The 19,919-nt window shown below is 37.8% G+C and overlaps 1 protein-coding gene across 3 annotated transcripts in view; it reads left to right on the forward strand.

The window, feature by feature from the left end:
• LNX2 (ligand of numb-protein X 2) overlaps positions 1-16,172 on the forward strand; it is a 74,533-nt gene extending 58,361 nt beyond the window's left edge. For all 3 annotated transcript variants that reach the window (XM_023208735.3, XM_023208734.3, XM_023208733.3), the window contains 5 exons: positions 1,796-1,939; positions 5,673-5,850; positions 8,621-8,852; positions 11,575-11,733; positions 13,596-16,172. In XM_023208735.3, the coding sequence (XP_023064503.1) occupies positions 1,796-1,939; positions 5,673-5,850; positions 8,621-8,852; positions 11,575-11,733; positions 13,596-13,731 (849 nt within the window). In that variant the 3' untranslated portion in view covers positions 13,732-16,172. The remainder of the gene's footprint in view (positions 1-1,795; positions 1,940-5,672; positions 5,851-8,620; positions 8,853-11,574; positions 11,734-13,595) is intronic.
• Positions 16,173-19,919: the final 3,747 nt, after the last annotated feature.

Here is a 19,919-nt window from a genome sequence, read left to right on the forward strand (position 1 = left end):
ACATGCCATAGCATTTAATGGTATGAGCAACTTCTACAGTGATAAGGATGCAACAAAGAGATGTTTTTCTTAAAGTTAGCAAAACAAAACACTGTGAAGGAAACCAAGAATTATGTAACTGAGCATCAGGAAGTAGGGTAGGCCGATAGTCATTGAAAAATGTGTTTACAACACGGAAATAACAATGAAAATTTAAGACTATGAGAAAAGCCTGGTCTCAACCCTCTTTATTGTATTGAGAGGAGATTCTGATATTGGTGTAATTTCATAGACTTGAAGTTTAAAGAAATTGGATGCCTTAAAATTTCCTCAGATCAAAGGCAACATTAGGACCTGTGTCTGTCTGTGGGTATCAGCCAGCAGCTGCACCACTAAAACCCAGCTCATCTCGAAAGAGTGGAGATTGGTGGGAGGGAGGGGAGAAAGGAGGAGGAGGAAGAAGAAAGCTAATAGAGTTGTAGCATTTGTTTGAGTGAAAGAGTCAAGTTAGAGGCCAGATCAATAAGACAGAAAGTAATAGATGGACTATATGTATTTCAGGCAATGTTTAAATTATCTAAATCTAGTTCATTCATTTGGATGATTCTAACTAAATTTCTAACCAAAATGTGAAAAATATAGATACATAGGTAGAAAATATATTTTAAATTGTCCATGATCATATTTTATATTTGGATGTTATAGTTTCATCGTATTTTGTGCTATAATTTTCTCCAAATAATGGAAAACTGAAGTTGCTCAATTTGTTTCTTTTTGAAAATAAGTAAAAGCCTTATTGGTTTTGGATTTTAAAAAATAACGTATACTCCATGTCTTAAAAGGAGACCAATAGTAAATGATTTTAGTAAGGCATTAAACTTGTTTCTCACTTATTTTCTAATGTAAGAATTGAAAATAAAGTGATTTCTTAACATTATTGACTATAATCATGGGAGAGGTCTCCACTTTGTACCACAATTTCTTTAAAGCAGGCTATCATATTTTCCTATAGGAATTACAGCCAAATGGCATTGTGGTCATGACCAAGAGTCAGCATCAAATAAATTAGACTTATACTTTAAAAGGAAGCATTAAATAACTTGTAAAAATGTAACCAATGTAAACGTATGTTCAAGCCTCTAAATTTAAAACGATAGTCATGAACCTCTAAAATAATTTAACACTTGAGATGTGTGTGTCACATTCACACACATATGCTATATATATACACACACATACATACAAAGTCTTGTTATGCAGGATTTCTGTAGTCATTCTTTTCAAGAATGTTGATGCTGATGTCCTGTTTTTGACTTAGACCTATAGCAGCAGAAACAAAGCTGTGCAGAATTTCGTTATTATTTTGGAAGTAGCCACCATGGAAATTTATTTCAGAAGTCACAGTGGACTTTAATCAAGTTTCGAAGCAGTTCTTCCCTTTATTTTCTTTCCTTTGCTCTGTCCTGCAATATCAAGGCCAACCTTGAAGATGCAAAGAAGTATTACAAGAAAAGTTACCGGTCATGGGGAGATAAGAACCCAGGCAGTGTGACCACTTTGCCTTGGTCATTTTGGAGGTGGGGTTGCAGAGGGCATGCCCAAGATTTTTTGTGGGTATGCGCTTCAACTGCAGCAGTTTTAAGATATTAGCTAATGAAACGAACTCATTCCTCTTGCCACCAGGTGCTTACAGTCACTGCCCAGATGACGCCCTGGTACCGTGATTAAGAAGTGCATTGAAAGTTACACTGCGTGTAATCTTTAAAATGACAAACATCATTAGTCACTTGTGGTAATGTATTTGTGTTTTCTCCAGGCCAGTGGGGAGAGAGTGAATTTAACAATTGCTAGACCAGGGAAACCCCAGGCTGGTAACACCATTAGAGAAGCAGGAAATCATAGCAGCAGCAGCCAGCACCACACACCACCACCATATTACAGCAGACCAAGCTCACATAAGGTGAGGATTTTTTTTTTATGCCACCATCAAAGGATCATCGTTACAAGCTGGTAAGATTTCAGTGAAGGTTTTTTGTGTGTCAGTCATACCTCAATAAAGCAGTTTTTTAAAAAAAGATTCAAATGAGGGTTGTTATTCTGTTGAAAAATATAGGTGTTTGGAATGTGAAATGTGTATGTTTTGCTACCTTGGAGAGTGACTGCGTTGTTCCTTAGAACTAGAGATAGTTTCTTGGAGGGGAAGTTTCCTTTGCCAGGTGATAAACGAAAAGCATGAAATAATCTGCTTGTTTAATCCTACTTGAAAGTGGAATTTATCTTGGGTTGCTTATTTAAATGTAAGAGTTAGTTATTGAAAAAACATAATGAAGACAAGATTGACAAATGTATACTTGGTAATTGAGCCTGTTGCCTACAGAACCAGAATTAGATACGTGAAGATTAAACATATAAATCATGAATTTTGATAGGTACATATATAGCATATTTCTTTTTATGTTAACGCTTAGAGGAATATTACCCTAAATCATTTAAAATTCCCATATGTTAAACTTTGTTACTGTTTCTTCAGAATCAGTATTTCACTGGTTTTATAATGTATTCTGCCTCAGCTGAGAATTTTGATGCTACCTCACTTTCAGTCCAAAAATCTGAAAGGATGGTACTTTAGCATTCTTGATATAATTTACTTCATTTGATCCTTCATTTGAACTCTTAACTTCCAGTGGGCCAGGAGTTTTAAAACAATGATGCAAATGATGCTTACCCAATTACGTAAAAATAAAAGCTAAATGTGAGCTACCAGAGTAATTCTCTTTAAGTAAAATTAAATTGCTTTACTAAGCAAAAACTTTTTTATTGTCACCTGAAAGTACAACATTTGAGTGAATAACTAGCTTTGGAGTCTGTCTCTGGTACCCTAAGAAAGCATAGCGTAAAGACACAGTATTTTTGGCCCATCAGGTTTATATAGTTTTCTGAGCTTAAGTTCTGTAGAGACTTGTCACTGGTCTTTGGTTTAGTTAATACTTAAAAGAAATTATAATCACAGACTTCATTCTCATTTCTGAGCAAAACTCAAAATGTATGAAGGAAACCTATAATTTGCCTTTAAATAATGACTGTGGAAAAGGAGTAATTGTTTTAAATAGGAATTTTTGTTTTTTTTTTTTTTTTTTTTTTGAGACGGAGTCTTGCTCTGTCGCCCAGGCTGGAGTGCAGTGGCCGGATCTCAGCTCACTGCAAGCTCCGCCTCCCGGGTTTACGCCATTCTCCTGCCTCAGCCTCCGGAGTAGCTGGGACTACAGGCGCCCACCACATCGCCCGGCTAGTTTTTTGTATTTTTTAGTAGAGACGGGGTTTCACCGTATTAGCCAGGATGGTCTCGATCTCCTGACCTCGTGATCCGCCCGTCTCGGCCTCCCAAAGTGCTGGGATTACAGGCTTGAGCCACCGCACCCGGCCTTTAAATAGGAATTTTTGAATAGGCTTTGTTTCATATATCTAGTCCTTGTTTTACAGGTTTTGTATACATATAAAACTATAATATAAGGTACAAGTTGGTAATTGAATCCTTTATGTTATTGAATTTTATAATTGGAGATATGGGTATATATAACAGTATTATAGTTTTAAGAGAGTTTGAAAAACTGTAATTAATAATTCCAGTATTCATATAGCAAACTGTCCTTAATTCAATTTGTTTTGGGCACATGTATTTTTCTGTTATAACTATGCTAATTCTGATTCTCTTTAATTTTATATGACAGTATTCTAAATAGTGATGCTGAACTTATTCTATTCCAGGTACTCTGCAAACCTGGCTGGTTAGAAAAACCACTTGAAATGGAATGTGTTCATTTAGCTATTTACTGCTAACATGCTCTGCTTGTTATGTCAAATCCTGATACAGCATAGTAAAGGTCTCCTAGGGAAAACACATGCATATTCACCAGAACAATCTTTTCAGACAATTATAATCATTCTGAAAAAATAAAGTATATATGTTAGTCTACTACAAAGCTGTTTCGATAAACATTCATGTAGTTTTAGGAAGTTCCTTGAAGCATACTGAGTATAATCTTTAAAGTTTGGTTTGGTTCCTGGATAAAAATTGCATACATTTCAGACACTTAGAGTAATAAAACACCCACACTTAACTGCTTAAATATGTAAGAACTGAACCTGCTTAAATAAATATACTCAAGGTTGAGTTTACCTGAGTTGTCTTCAGAATAAAGTTGTGTTTGTCTAATTTTGAAGGCTGCTAACAAAAATGCCATACCTTTGGATAGGAGACTGCCTTAAAATATTTGTAAAAATTTGTAAATTTTCTCCTTGGTCATAATATTTTCTGGGAATACTATGCTGCTATTACACATAGCTCCTTTGGTAAAATTTCAAGAGTATAATTTCACATCTGGAGAAGGGTAGATAGGCCTAGAATTCCAGGCCCTGATTTTGAGATTTGATAAACGCCATTATTAACAGTTAAATACATGTCAATTCTCCAAACTAATGTGACTTAAGGAAATGTTATAATTCTGTAAATATAATTTGTATTTTTTATTTTTTATATTAACAATGTTAATTATCTGCAACATTCTCTTAACAGTTAATAAGTGTTAAAACCTTCTGAGACATTATCTTGCACTGTACACTTAATGGGATAGTTCTTGTATGGGTGCATATATACAATATGTAAATGTAGTCTATCACACTATATAGACATATACAAAATACTATTTATATTAATATATATCGTACATACTTTTAACACACGCAAGTTTTGAATCCCAGGACGGTGCCTATATTAACATGATGTGGGACAAGTTACATGACCTCCCTAGGTTTGTTTCATCTTTTGTAAAATGGGGTCAATAATAATATATAATTTCAGGACTTTTGTGAAGTTTAAAGGAAATAATGCATGTAAAGGCATTAGCTTTTCACAGGCTAAGCCCAAATGTTAATTTTTATTTTAATATTAATATTGCATATGTACATCTTATTTTTTACTAAGTTCTGATTCAAAAGAAAAGTGATGTTTTAAATTCTTTTTCTTCCAGGAGCATCTCAATAATAAATAGTAGTAACAAATGTCAGTAAAAATGGGAGAGTATTAATTTGTTGGGAATTTATTTCCCTGTCATTAACTTTTTCAAAAATTCAGTCATTTTGTATCCTTTTAGCTTTTCATGAAGATTTTGGAGGTAGATTTGCAACTTCTTCATGATTTGAGCACTCATAGTCCTAGTCAGTGAGAATCAGGAGATAGGTCGATGGCCTTTTTCTGGCAGTTGCCAAAATCTATTCTTTCATGCTACTCTGTCAACTTGTCTTTCAAAGAAATGGGGAGAAAGATGGAAGTAAAATTAATTGATTTGTCTTCAGAATCTTAAAACTCAAAAGCATCATTTACTTTAGTGCAGCTGATCAAAGATGAAGCTCAAACAAATTATACAAATGATGTGCTTATTTTACTTTGACTGCCGGATTTCAGCAGTCCTGAGTTTTTTCAGGTACATAAACAGTCATATGAAAATAACATAGTCCAAAATTTGACATTGATCCACAGTAGACTTAGTAAGAACTGTATATTACTTTCATTTGCAATTAAGGAATAAAAAATAATTACTGTATAAATGCCTTGTATGTTATTACCTTAGAAGTAATAACTTCACTTCAACTATATTTTATTCATTATCCAATGGTTTTTTTCTTGTATGTTTTAGGATCTTACTCAGTGTGTTACATGCCAAGAAAAACACATTACTGTAAAGAAGGAACCACATGAGTCCCTTGGCATGACTGTTGCTGGGGGCAGGGGAAGTAAGAGTGGTGAGCTGCCCATCTTTGTGACCAGTGTGCCGCCCCATGGCTGCCTTGCACGAGATGGCAGAATAAAGAGAGGTAAGATGGGATCTTGAAAAATTTTAGCACATCTTATTTCTGAATTAAATGCACATTTAAAAAAATAAAAGAGTATCTACAAAGTATCTATTAAACATGACTTTTTAAAATCCTTTAAACTGTCCCTTGCATGTGGAAGCATAAAGTCATTCTATGAGGTTAGAAAAATGCCTTATATAAAGGGAAGTTGCTGAACCTTGACGACAGTACCAGAATTTGCTAACAGTTACTCAGACTGTTAGATTATTTTATCTTAGGAAAAGATCCTGTAGCATTAAAACAGACTTAGATACTCCAAAGGGCCATCTCACTGAAAAATAAATGTTTCTTTTAATAAAGTGTCTGTAGAAGGGGACTCAGAGAGGAGGTGAAGCAGAAGACAAAATTAATTTTAGGGATAAATGCATTTGCCATTTCATATTCCCTGTCAATGCTATATAATTTGTATAGATAGGGGTTGCAGCTAGCCTCCATTACCATGGTAAAAATAGCAGTCTCCATTGACTTAGTTTGTATAAGAGGTAAGAAAAGTGACTCTGAAAACTTAGTTTTCCAGGAATGAAGTTGAACCCCTACCTCACACCATAAACACAAATTAAATCATGATGGATTCAAGATCTAAATATAAGAGCTGAAACTCTTAGAAGAAAACACAAATGTAAATCCTGGTGACCTTGGATTAGACAGTAGTTTCTTAGATATGTCACTATAAGCAAAAGCAACAAAAGAAAATATAGACAGACTGGACTTTAAAACTGCAAACTTTAGTGCTGCAAAGAATACAACCAAGCAAATGAAAAAGTAACCCACAGAATGGGAAAAACATTTGCAAATTATATATATGACAAATGGCTTGTGTCTAGAATATATATTCTTACAACTCTACTTAAAAAGTCAGAAAACACAACCTAAAGATGAGGAAAGAATCTGAATAGACATTTCTCCAAGAAGATAAATAAATAGCCAGTATTCCCATGAAAAGATGCTTAGGCTGGGTGTGGTGGCTCACACCTGTAATCCCACGACTTTGGGAGGCCGAGGCAGGTGGATCGTTTGAGCCCAAGAGTTTGAGAACAGTCTAGGCAATATGGCACAACCTTGTCTTTACAAAAAATACAAAAATTAGCCAGCTGTGGTGGTGTGAACCTGCAGTAATCCCAGTTACTCAGGAGCTGAGGTGGGAGGATCACCTGAGCTCCAGAGGTCAAGGCTACAGTAAGATGAGATCATGCCACTGTACTCCAGCGTGGCATCAGAGTGAGACCCTGTCTCAAATGCAAATCAAAACCACAGTGAGATACTACTTCACAACCAGTAGGATGACAGTAATAAAAAAGACAGCCAATAATAAACACTGGCAAGGATGTGGAGCAATGGAAACTCTCATTAATTGCTGGTGGGAATATAAAGTGGTACAACTGTTTTTGGAAAACAGTTTGGTAGCTCCTCAAAGAGTTAAACTGATTCCTCATATAGTTAACCATATGACCAGCACTTCCACTTCTAGAGACATGAAAATAGCTGTTCATATGAAAACTTGTATACCAGTGTTCATAGCAGCATTATTCACAATAGCCAAAAAGTGGAAACTCGAATGTCCGTCCATCAGCTGATGAATGGATCAATGGAATGTGGTCTACCCATACAACAAAGTATGATTTGGCCGTGAAAAGGACTGAAGTACTGGCACAAATTACATGGGTGAACCCTGAAAATATTATTCAAGTAAAGAAGCTAGATACAAAAGACCATGTATGAGTCTATTTACATGAAATGTTCAGAAGAGGCAAATCTGTAGAGACAGAAAGTAAATTAGTAGTCGCTTAGGGTTGGGGAAGGGGAGTGATGGGTGTAGAGGGAGTGATTGAAATGTTCTCAAAATTACTGTAGTGATGCTTGCACAACTGTGAATATGCTAAAACCTTAAACTTATATTCTTTAAATGGGTGAATTGAATAGTATGTGAATTATTTTTTCAAGCTGCTATTAAGTAAAGGTTATTTGTCCGGTTGTAGTATTGGGTAATTTTATTTCCTTTTTGTTATTTTAATGATTTGCTGTGATAATCTGAAAAGCTGATGATAAATTGGGAGAGAGAAATGTCTGTAGACTTTGTAGCACAAATGTCTGCTTCCTACAAAACTAATCTTTCCTAACCTTTGATATAATCCCCATTGCCGTTTTTTATTATATTACTTAACAGAGCAACAGTTCTTTTCTTCCTCAAACAGGGAAGACATTCAAACCACAAGTTTCATTTCTTTGTGTGGGCCCAGGGATAGCTTCTCTGTACATATTCTGATATTTTCCCTGAATGAACTATACAGGGCTGTCCTTATGTATAGAACTGTGTAAATATAAAGCGGAATACATTAAACATTTATTTCTAAGGGCAAAGGATCAAATGATTTTTGATTGAACAGAATTGTAGAAATCTCTGAAACTCTTAAGAAGAGAAATGAACCTGCCCAGGGCCTGTACACAACTAAACTCAAACTGATGATTCGAACTTCCAGTCATGTCAAGCTGCCTCAGGCCACACTTTTTCCCATGTATTATGACATTATTTTAAAATTATGAAATGTTTTCTGTGTGTTGGGTTTCTTCTCATTATAAAAATTACAAAGAAATAATAAATGCCATTTATTATTATGCCTTATCTCATCAGAGTTGTGGGAACTAACTTTTGTTGCTTAGTTTATAAACAAAAAGAATTGCAGGTGAATACTCAGTGGCTCAGCTCATTTTTCTTGTTTCTTCATCTGAATAGGTGATGTGTTGCTGAATATCAACGGCATTGATTTGACCAATTTAAGTCACAGTGAGGCAGTTGCAATGCTGAAAGCCAGTGCCGCATCCCCTGCTGTTGCCCTTAAAGCACTTGAGGTCCAGATTGTTGAGGAGGTGACTCAGAACACGGAGGAGCAGCCAAGTACTTTCAGCGAAAATGAGTATGATGCCAGTTGGTCCCCATCATGGGTCATGTGGCTTGGGCTTCCAAGGTACTGAGCGCTTTCTTGTTTTATAGAAATCATAGTCATACTTGCAACCCTTACCAGTGTGTAGCATGATAAATTTACCCGTTGGAATAAAAAAAAACTTTAATTCAATAAAAGTAGCAACATCAAATCAAACTACAAAAGAAAAGGATAATTTTTCTTAGGATATTACATTTTAAAAGGTACACAAAGAAAGCAGTTGTGTCTATTCCTGTTAAGGCTCCTCAGTGGGCTAGCCATGAGATTGGATAACCCAGCCTCTTGCTTAGAAAAGCTGTCATTTACCAGCACTCATTCTGCTATGTGCTGAGACTTCATGCATTTTTCATCAGAAAAACCAGGCCAATCTTGGGGCCTCCCCGATTTCAGAAGCCTTTCTTAATACCTTTTTAATTTTTTTAAACTCTCCCTAAAAAAGGCAGTATTTATACTCAATTTTTATTGGATGCAAGAGTCTATTAAGCCAAACCATTAGTGTTCAAGAATGGCTGTTTCACTTTTGTTTTTTATCAGTGTGACCAGCCAAGATATGCTGTGGTTGGTCAGTGCTGGGCTCACAGAAGCACGTAGAATCTCCAGTGGCATCCCAGGATGCATTCCTTTCCGCGGTTGTTGTTGTTTGACATTTGAGATAGGAAGAATGTGTGTTCCTGTCATTATCTGTTGTTGTTGCCTAATCCATTTAGATTCTTACTGTACCTAAGAATACTAAAACTGTGAAGCATTTTGACTCTTGACCACGTATGAAAATTATTGATTCTTTAAAATAAAAATAAACAATAAGAATTTGCTATTTTCTGAGCCACCTGACTCGGATACGTTCATAACAACAAGTAGCGTTTAGATAGTGCTTCAAGGCTCTTTGTGCATAGTGGGTGAGAAGTGGTCTACTCATGCAGTGGCCGGGCAGCACGTCGCAGACCTCAGAACTCGTCTGCACCTCTAATGATGGAGCAGACAGAGAGCAGCAGCGTCCTGGAGAAACTTGGTCCCTAGTGCTTCCTTTAATTTTCCTTGTCTGTTATACCAGTCTAGTTTGGGGATTGGCACATTGACCTCTTTGTTCGAGCATTTTCTGGTGTACCAGGCGTAATAGCAAAGATTTTAGATGAGAAATAACAGTATAATAAAATCTATTTTTGAGCCCACCGGTGTTGAAAGACTACCTGTCAATAAAAGGCTACTATTCAATGTGTACACGTGTATGGAGGTTTCTGTTGAATGCAAAGCTATATTCAACAGCCATATGTCCTCCTCGGTGGGTGCAGGTGGCCCTTACGTGCAGGTTTCACACCAGATAGTGTAGCAGCTCTACTCTGCTTTTCTTGAAAAGGGGGGTTTCTTCCACTGCAATTTGTTGGTATATACAAGAAAGCTATTTGTTTCAGAAGATGCAGCATTAGGAAAATAACCAACACTGTCCCTTTAAATCCAGGCCAGTGCATGGGACCTTGTTCCATCCCAGAAGCCTTTCTTATCAGTGAGCTAAGAAACTAGATAAGATGAGAAGGTCTGGCATGGTAAACATCGCTTTATAGAATTGGCTTTATTAAGAAATAATAAAACAGGATCTTTAAAACTATTTTACTTATATTATATATATTTATTATTTTATTATGGATTAAAAACAGGAAACCTTGCCTTCCATGCGTTTAGATCTGGTTCCACCTAAAGATGAAAGATATTTATTTATTATAAAGAGATTTTTTTTTTCTGTATCATTTAGTTGTGGTTTTTTTGTTTGTTTGTTTTGTTTTTAAGATTCTACTCACTGTTTCTTCCCAAATCCATAGAGCTATGGAAACATAAGTACATTTTTTTCCCTCCCTCTCTGGACACATCCTCCAATCTGGCAGTAGCATTCTAACTGTAGTTTCTCAGTGTCTATGATACATTTATATATGCATGTGTGTATAGATGTGTATATATTTTCTTTTTTTGAAAAAGATGAGGTCTTGCTCTGTCACCCAAGCTGGCATGATCATAGCTCACTGCAGCCTCAAGCTCCTGGGCTCAAGCCATCTTCCTGTCTCAGCCTCCCAGTAGCTGGGACTACAGGCACATGACACTGTACCCAGCTTGTCTATGACAGAAAAAAAAAAAAAAGAAAAAGATTTTTTGTTAGTGTTTTCCAGATTGATTTCTCTATTTTGGGAAGTAAGAGTCTCCCTTAAAATGAAAACAACCTAAGTAAAGGAGAAAATAACAACTCCTCATGTAGACTAAAAGCCTACAGGACCTTCAGAAAAGAGAAGTAATTATCTGCCTTCTTTTTGGAAGCTGCGCTCCTAGTCTTTTTCTTCTTTCATTCGCGTGCTGGGCTTGGCAGTACTAGACCTCTTTCATCCCACGCTACAAGTCCTCTTGTAGATGAAAGTGATTAGTAGAATTGAGGACTTTGTTGACAATGCAGTGAGCAGATATAGGTACATAACCCTTTTGTACAGGTTACTGAGGTGTAATTTGTAACCAGGTTCTCTGTGTGTGTGTGTGTGTGTGTGTGTGTGTCTTCACTTGGGAAGACTAAAAAAAGTTGGAGAAATTCGAGTCTACCTAGGACTGTGTCTCTGCTAGAAAATGGATTGTCAAAATAATCTATTTATTAATAGCCCTTTTTCTTTTTTCCAAGAGTGGTAAATATAACATGGTGTGGAGTAATAACAAAAATAAGCGGCTATAAAAGCCTCCATGTTAATGTTTTCTTTATTTTTGTGTTTGTTTATAGTACACTTCATAGCTGCCATGATATAGTTTTACGAAGAAGCTACTTGGGAAGTTGGGGCTTTAGTATCGTTGGTGGATACGAAGAGAACCACACCAATCAGCCTTTTTTCATTAAAACTATTGTCTTGGGAACTCCTGCTTATTATGATGGAAGATTAAAGTGAGTCTTGTTCTCATTAATGATGTGATTCATGTTGATGACACCGAACATGATCTAGACCAGGGGTCAGCGGTCAGCACCAAATCCAGCCCATTATCTGTTTTTGAAAATAAAGTTTCATTGCAGTGCAGCTACACTTGCTGGTTTATGTACTCTCTGGCTCCCACACTACACTAGCAGAGTTGGTGTCGTCATGACAGACTGTATGGGTCTTGAAGCCTAAAATATTTACCATCTGACCCCTTACAGAAAAAAAATTTGCCAATCCCGATCTAGACTGAAGTGTTACCTTTACTATCTTGTCGCTTATAGCTACGTTTCATTAATCTGATGACAGAAACTGAACCTGAGTTATTTCATCGGACATATTTCATTCATCATGTTGTGATGTGACGTTGAGCACTGAGTAAGTTTCCCACACAGCCTTCTCAGGTCCAGTCCTGTCATTAGATGACTCTGCTTTGTTTTTCTCCATAGCGTTTCTCTCTACCTGAGATCGTATTTATGCAAGCTCCATAAGGGAGGGATCTTGTTGCATTTATTGTTACATCCCTAGCAGTCATAACAATACCTTGCATAAAGTAAGATCTCCATAAATATTTGATGAATGAATGTACAATAGCTTACAGGATGCCTGGCGCAGTGCTAAGTGCTGTGCATGCATTATGTAATCTTAACAATCCTATGAGGTAAGTTTCTTTATTATTCCTGTTTTAAAACAAACAAGATAACTGAGGCTTGGAAAGGTTAAGAAACTTGCCCACAATGAAGTAGCTGAAAGTGATTGGCTGGCATTCAGACCCAGGACTATCTGGCTCTAGATCCCTGGACTTTAACCCCTCTGCCAGCCTCTACCACTGAACAAAAGTCCTCGCTCAGTGTACAGCGTCTTATCAAAGCTCGGGCACTGGGAGAAGAAAAGAGAAGGTGTCATGGCAAGAGATCATCACCGGTAGAGAGGAGGTGGTTGATTGTAAATTCTTAATACCTGCTTTATGAAGGAAGAACCATTTCTTAAACAGTAAATGTTGACACTCTGTATAGAATGCTATGCAGATGGAAAATGTACACCGTTTGCAAGGAGTAAGTGACATCTAAATACTGTGTGGAAAAGTGATTGGGAGTGGTATGCTCCAGGTCAGCCTATATTGATAAAGATGAAAAAAAAATAATTTTAGGAGGAAAGCATAGGGAAGAATGAATTAATCACTCTCTTAGCTAAGTTACTCAACCAGTCTGGGCCTCTGTTAATTATAGTTTGTATTCCTCCTACTTCCAAAAAGAAATTGAAGTAGTCAACAGTAAAATAGCATATTTATGGTATAAATAGAAGACCAAAAACCATAAGGATACTTATGGTAATTATAAGGCTGGAAAGGTCTTCCAATTCATCATCTGTGATAATTCTGCTTAGAGTACAGTGAGTGTCAACAGCTGAAAGAAGAGGAAGTATGGGTCTTTTTTCCAACTTAATTCAACCCTCAGATATATGAGCTCTAAGAATGAATAGAGAAATAGCAGTCAAAATACTAAGCAACCCCCTTCAAATGCATGACTTGGTATTTTTTTAAAGAGAGAGCGTATTTACTCTATATTTTGCTTAAATTAGTGTGAAAATTACTCTGCTTGTCCTTGACATTCACCGACTGGTTATGGAGTCGTTGGCACAGGGGTTTCCTTGATTGGCAAGGGAAAGCCAGCATAGGCTTAACAGCCGTCCCAGACAAAGTAGATTATACACCCTAATCATTGACAGTTAAGTGGTAAGTGAAACTGCATTTTTCATGCTAAATGAATCTCAATTGGGATATTTTTAATACCATGAAAATAGTAACATTCTGTATCCGTCTCTCTTTGTCCAGGTGTGGTGACATGATCGTGGCCGTAAATGGGCTGTCGACCGTGGGCATGAGCCACTCTGCACTAGTTCCCATGTTGAAGGAGCAGAGGAACAAAGTCACCCTGACCGTTATTTGTTGGCCTGGCAGCCTTGTATAGATTTTGGAAATTGGTTTCAAATCTCGCATCTTCCTTTTTTAGGTTTTTGAAAGAAAGCCCTTTGGTTTCATTGTGTTTTGTGGTTTAGGAGCTGCTGACACCGCTGGTATACACAGGAAACCCACCAAGATTGTCCGTCTCTGTTTATTTAAATGGTTTCCTAAGTCAGTGACATTTCTTTTAGCTTGGAAACAATCTTCCACTAACCTTTGTGAGTTTATATTTTCAGAATTCAAACTTAGTTGTTAAAATGTTACCTACGGTAGTGAGCAAAGCTTACCCAAACTGTGTCCCAGCTGGAGTAAACACCTTCTGGTGGGTCTTTGTTTTCAGCAACTGAATCATAGAATGAGTCCTGTATCCCTCAGACCTGATGTCAGCGAAGCCAGTAACAACAGCATGTACTGCCAGTGTCATAACCAATACCATGAATGAGTATACTTTAAATTTTGATGATAACTGTCCCCCCCCCCTTTTTTTTTTTTTTTTGAGACAGAGTCTCACTCTGTCACCCAGGCTGGAGTGCAGTGGTGTGATCTCAGCTTACTGCAACCTCCACCTCCGGGGTTCATGCCATTCTCCCGCCTCAGCCTCCCGAGTCACTGGTACTACAGGCACGCATCACTACACCCAGCTAATTTTTTGTACTTTTAGTAGAGACGGGGTTTCACCGTGTTAGCCAGGATGGTCTTGATCTCCTGACCTTGTGATCCGCCCGCCTCATCCTCCCAAAGTGCTGGGATTACAGGCATAAGCCACCGCGCCCGGCCGTTCCCCATTTTTTATTGGTGCCAACATTTCAAAACTTCATACTGTTTATAAAGTGATTTTCTTGTTTATTTCTACTGTAATCTCTCAATACTTATAGAAGATGAAGAAATAAGTCTGACAACACTAAAGAGATTTCTTAAATAATATACTATTATTAGAATAGTAGAGAATAAAAGATAATGTTATCCAGTTACAAAGGAATTTGGGTGATAATTATAACTTAATGTTAGAGATGGTAAAGCTGCACTTACTTGAACAGCCCAAAAGCATTAAAAATCTATTTCCAAAGGAATCTTTTGCTATGTAGGGAAATTTTGAAGTAGTTTTTGCTAAAAAAAATTATTTCTAGAGTTGTATTATTCTTAGCAGTAATCTTGGCTAGAAATGTTTTTGTGATTTATGCAATTAAACGAAATAAAGATAAAACCATATTATTAAATACATATATATCACAGCTAAGTAGGAGAAAGAGAGACCTTTTTATTTTATGGGTAGGAGTATTTGTTGTGTATTTTAGAAACAATTATTTTTCCCATTATTTCTTATGAGCTTAGTTGTTCCAAGTAGGAGACAGAAAAGTTCTGTTTTATTGGAAATGTAGGTTTTAGATGTATCTTTCAGTCAGATCTCGGTCACTAGACTATTTCATATTTTTTGAAATGTTTTTGAAAATTATGACTAGCCCATTTTTTGTCCTTTATTCCACATACTTATCCTCTGAAGAACACTTAAATAAGTGAATAAGATAAAAATATCTTTACCTTATTAATATTATACATACTTGAAAAAAGTTTCATTTAGAAACCTAGTTCAGAATCTGAGCTAATTTACAAGTGACCTCTGTAATAAATGGTATTGATAATCAGAGAATGTATTTCAGAATACTACAGTACAATATATTATGAAGCATGACCACTTTATTTTCAAACTTAGCAATTGCATTGCTGGGGTTTATTGTATCTGTAGCATGTCACAGATTATTTCAGTTAGTTTTATAATTATTTTTTAAAAACATCTATTTGGAATAAATAAGATACAGCAACAGTCATTGCTACTGACTTGTTCGACCCCTTAACTACACTGTACGATCGACATACAACAAGATGCTGTGGAATGGCCCGTACAGTATATTACTGTCATGTGGTGATTGGCTTTGGAAGCAATTTGATAATTGAAATGCTTTGATATTCTAATTGACATGGAACAAGTTTTTTCCCTGCTCTCCAAATAGAATTTTGTAACCAACTTTGCTATTTTTTTAAAGTTTGTAAGAATGTGTCGTTCCTTGGGGAGTAGCCATCCATCAACAAATATCCTGACTGCTACTTTGTTATATACAAAATACTCACATTGAACCTGGTGGCATAATGAGTCTTTTGAAAGAAGAAATTTTTTCACTCATTTTTATCATAGAAATCTTGGAATCAGCTTAAGCTGTAGCTTTTCTGACAAAAGACAGTCATTTTTGGTCAGAGTGACATTTGGTGATGGAAACTTGTTCATAATTTATTGTTACTACAGAACTATTTGGATTTTCTCATTTTTAGTTCTGATAGTTAAATATTTTGGTTTGTTCTGTGCCTTCAGTTTGAATTATTTCAGGATTTTTCAGATGTTTAAATAATGGTGTGAATCATTCGGGATGGAAATAAAAGTCATCCTTTCTGTAATAGTGACGTTGTCTCTTTTCTTGAACAGCAGCTGTTAACTTAGTCTGTGATCTGTATTTTTGTTGCTGGCTCCGCTGTCCTTATAATATACCGAGTGTGAAACTCAGGATCACAAACCCACCTTATTCTCACCCCACAGTTTCTTTTCCTTTTTCCTTTTTTTTTTTTTTTTTTGACAGAGTCTCAGTTTGTCACCCAGGCTGGAGTGCGGTGGCCCGATCTTGGCTCACTGCAACCTTTGCCTCCCTGGTTCGAGCAATTCTCCTACCTCAGCCTCCTGAGTAGCTGGAACTATAGGTGCCCACCACCAGGTCTGGCTAGTTTTTGTAGTTTTAGTAGAGACGGTTTCGCCATGTGGGCCAGGCTGGTCTCGAACTGCTGGCCTCAGGTGATCCGCCCGCCTCAGCCTTCCAAGACACTGGGATTACAGAGGTGAGCCACCATGCCTGGCCTTTTTCTTTTCTAATATGGTTACGAGGGAAAAAAAATTTTTTTGACTGAAAGAAACAAAGTTGTCTCCTAGTTTTCTAGCAAGTTAAGTTCAAACCGAGGCCTCTGTGGTCAGACTCCTAATCGGATTTTCCAGATGACTCCGTGGTCCGGTTTACCCTCCCTTGCTCCAGCAGCCTCCCCAGAACACACACACACACATCGCGCCACTGCCCCGCCCCAGTTCCTGCCTCCAGCACACACTTACGGTGTTTCCTCCAACTGTAAAGCTTTTTCTTCTCTGCTGGTTCACATTGTTCCCACATCTGGAGTGAGGGCTTAAGTGACACTCCATCTATCTCACTCTTCACTCCCCACTTTCCCTCCTAATGGTGAATCTCCGTAGGCCTTTGTGTATGCATTTCTTCTGACCTTGATCTCTTGCTACCTAATTAGAGTTTTAAGTACCATCTTTAACCTTGCAACTTTGAGTACCACTGACACTTAAGTCTACAGCTCCCACAGTCCGTAACCTGAGACAGACACCTAGATCTCAGCACCTCCAGAACTGAAATCTGTGCTTTCCCAAGCGTTTGCCTACGTCCTGTCTCTTTATCTTTCAGTCCAAACTCTTAAGCCTTCAGAGTAACTTTTCTAAACCCCAACTCTAATCATATCTTTGCCCTGTTTAAAAATCTTCATTTGGCCGGGCACAGTGGCTCACGCCTGTGATCCCAGCACTTTGGGAGGCTGAGGTGGGTGGATCATGAGGTCAGGAGATAAAGACCATCCTGGCTAACACGGTGAAACCCCGTCTCTACTAAAAATGCAAGCAATTAGCTGGGCTTGGTGGCGGCGCCTGTAGTCCCAGCTACTCGGGAGGCTGAGGCAGGAGAATGGTGTGAACCCAGAAGGTGGAGCTTGCAGTGAGCTGAGATGGCACCACTGCACTCCAGCCTGGGTGACAGAGCAAGACTCTTGTCTCAAAAAAAAAAAAAAAAAAAAAAATCATTTGTTCCATATTGTCTGCAGGATAAATCAAAAAACTTGATACAGCACAAAAGGCTTTTCGTGGTTTGGCCCCCCCGCTTTCCCCTGTGGCCTCATTTCCGCCCTTTCTTCCTATATAAACCACCCCAGCCCACATACATCCCCTGCCCTCTGCATCTGCAGGGGCTAACTTGGCTCAGGTGACACCACTCTTAAGAAATCTTTACCAATCTCTCTGGCCAAGCTTTTTCTGGCTCCTTTTAAAGATTTCATTAAGTTACACATTTATGGTCATGGCTATATGCTAGGAAGAAGAAAACTTGCGAAGTAGATGCTTGATTACCCCATCTGTGACAGTGTTTTTTTTTTTTTTTTTTTTTTTAATTATACTTTAAGTTCTAGGGTACATGTGCATAACGTGCAGGTTTGTTACATATGTATACTTGTGCCATGTTTGTGTGCTGCACCCATCAACTCGTCAGCACCCATCAATTCGTCATTTATATCAGGTATAACTCCCAATGCAATCCCTCCCCCCTCCCTCCCCATGATAGGCCCCGATGTGTGATGTTCCCCTTCCTGAGTCCAAGTGATGTCATTGTTCAGTTCCCACCTATGAGTGAGAACATGCGGTGTTTGGTTTTCTGTTCTTGTGATAGTTTGCTAAGAATGATGGTTTCCAGCTGCATCCATATCCCTACAAAGGATGCAAACTCATCCTTTTTTATGGCTGCATAATATTCCATGGTGTATATGTGCCACATTTTCTTAATCCAGTCTGTCACAGATGGACATTTGGGTTGATTCCAAGTCTTTGCTATTGTGAATAGTGCGGCAATAAACATAGGTGTGCATGTGTCTTTATAGCAGCATGATTTATAATCCTTTGGGTATATACCCAGTAGTGGGATGGCTGGGTCATATGGTACATCCAGATCTAGATCCTTGAGGAATCGCCATACTGTTTTCCATAATGGTTGAACTAGTTTACAATCCCACCAACAGTGTAAAAGTGTTCCTATTTCTCCACATCCTCTCCAGCACCTGTTGTTTCCTGACTTTTTAATGATTGCCATTCTAACTGGTGTGAGATGGTATCTCATTGTGGTTTTGATTTGCATTTCTCTGATGGCCAGTGATGATGAGCATTTTTTCATGTGTCTGTTGGCTGTATGAATGTCTTCTTTTGAGAAATGTCTGTTCATATCCTTTGCCTACTTTTTGATGGGGTTGTTTGTTTTTTTCTTGTATATTTGTTTGAGTTCTTTGTAGATTCTGGAAATTAGCCCTTTGTCAGATGAGTAGATTGCAAAAATTGTCTCCCATTCTGTAGGTTGCCTGTTCACTCTGATGATAGTTTCTTTTGCTGTGCAGAAGCTCTTTAGTTTAATCATATCCCATTTGTCAATTTTGGCTTTTGCTGCCGTTGCTTTTGGTGTTTTAGACATGAAGTCCTTGCCCATGCCTATGTCCTGAATGGTACCACCTAGGTTTTCTTCTAGGGTTTTTATGGTAATGGCCATACTGCCCAAAGTTATTTATAGATTCAATGCCATCCCCATCAAGCTACCAATGAGTTTCTTCACAGAATTGGAAAAAACTGCTTTAAAGTTCATATGGAACCAAAAAAGAGCCCGCATTGCCAAGACAATCCTAAGTCAAAAGAACAAAGCTGGAGGCCTCACGCTACCTGACTTCAAACTATACTACAAGGCTACAGTAACCAAAACAGCATGGTACTGGTACCAAAACAGAGATATAGACCAATGGAACAGAACAGAGTCCTCAGAAATAATACCACACATCTACAGCCATCTGATCTTTGACAAACCTGAGAGAAAGAAGAAATGGGGAAAGGACTCCCTATTTAATAAACGGTGCTGGGAAAATTGGCTAGCCATAAGTAGAAAGCTGAAACTGGATCCTTTCCTTACTCCTTATACGAAAATTAATTCAAGATGGATTAGAGACTTAAATGTTAGACCTAATATCATAAAAACCCTAGAAGACAGTGTTTTAAAACTAGACAATAAATGTCAGAGATTCTGTCGCTTCTGAAGAGCTCAAGATACTGCCAAGTTAGAATCGAGGCTTAATTTCTTTTTCTGTTCGGGGGGTCTACAGTACGTTTAGTCATCGTGTCTTCTCCTTTTTTTTTTTTCTTTTTTTTGAGACGGAGTCTCGCTCTGTTGCCCAGGCTGGAGTGCAGTGGCCGGATGTCAGCTCACTGCAAGCTCTGCCTCCCGGGTTCATGCCATTCTCCTGCCTCAGCCTCCTGAGTAGCTGGGACTACAGACGCCCGCCACCTCGCCCGGCTAGTTTTTCATA

This window comes from Piliocolobus tephrosceles, chromosome X (genome assembly GCF_002776525.5).
Source record: "Piliocolobus tephrosceles isolate RC106 chromosome X, ASM277652v3, whole genome shotgun sequence".
NCBI classification, from domain to species: domain Eukaryota; kingdom Metazoa; phylum Chordata; class Mammalia; order Primates; family Cercopithecidae; genus Piliocolobus; species Piliocolobus tephrosceles.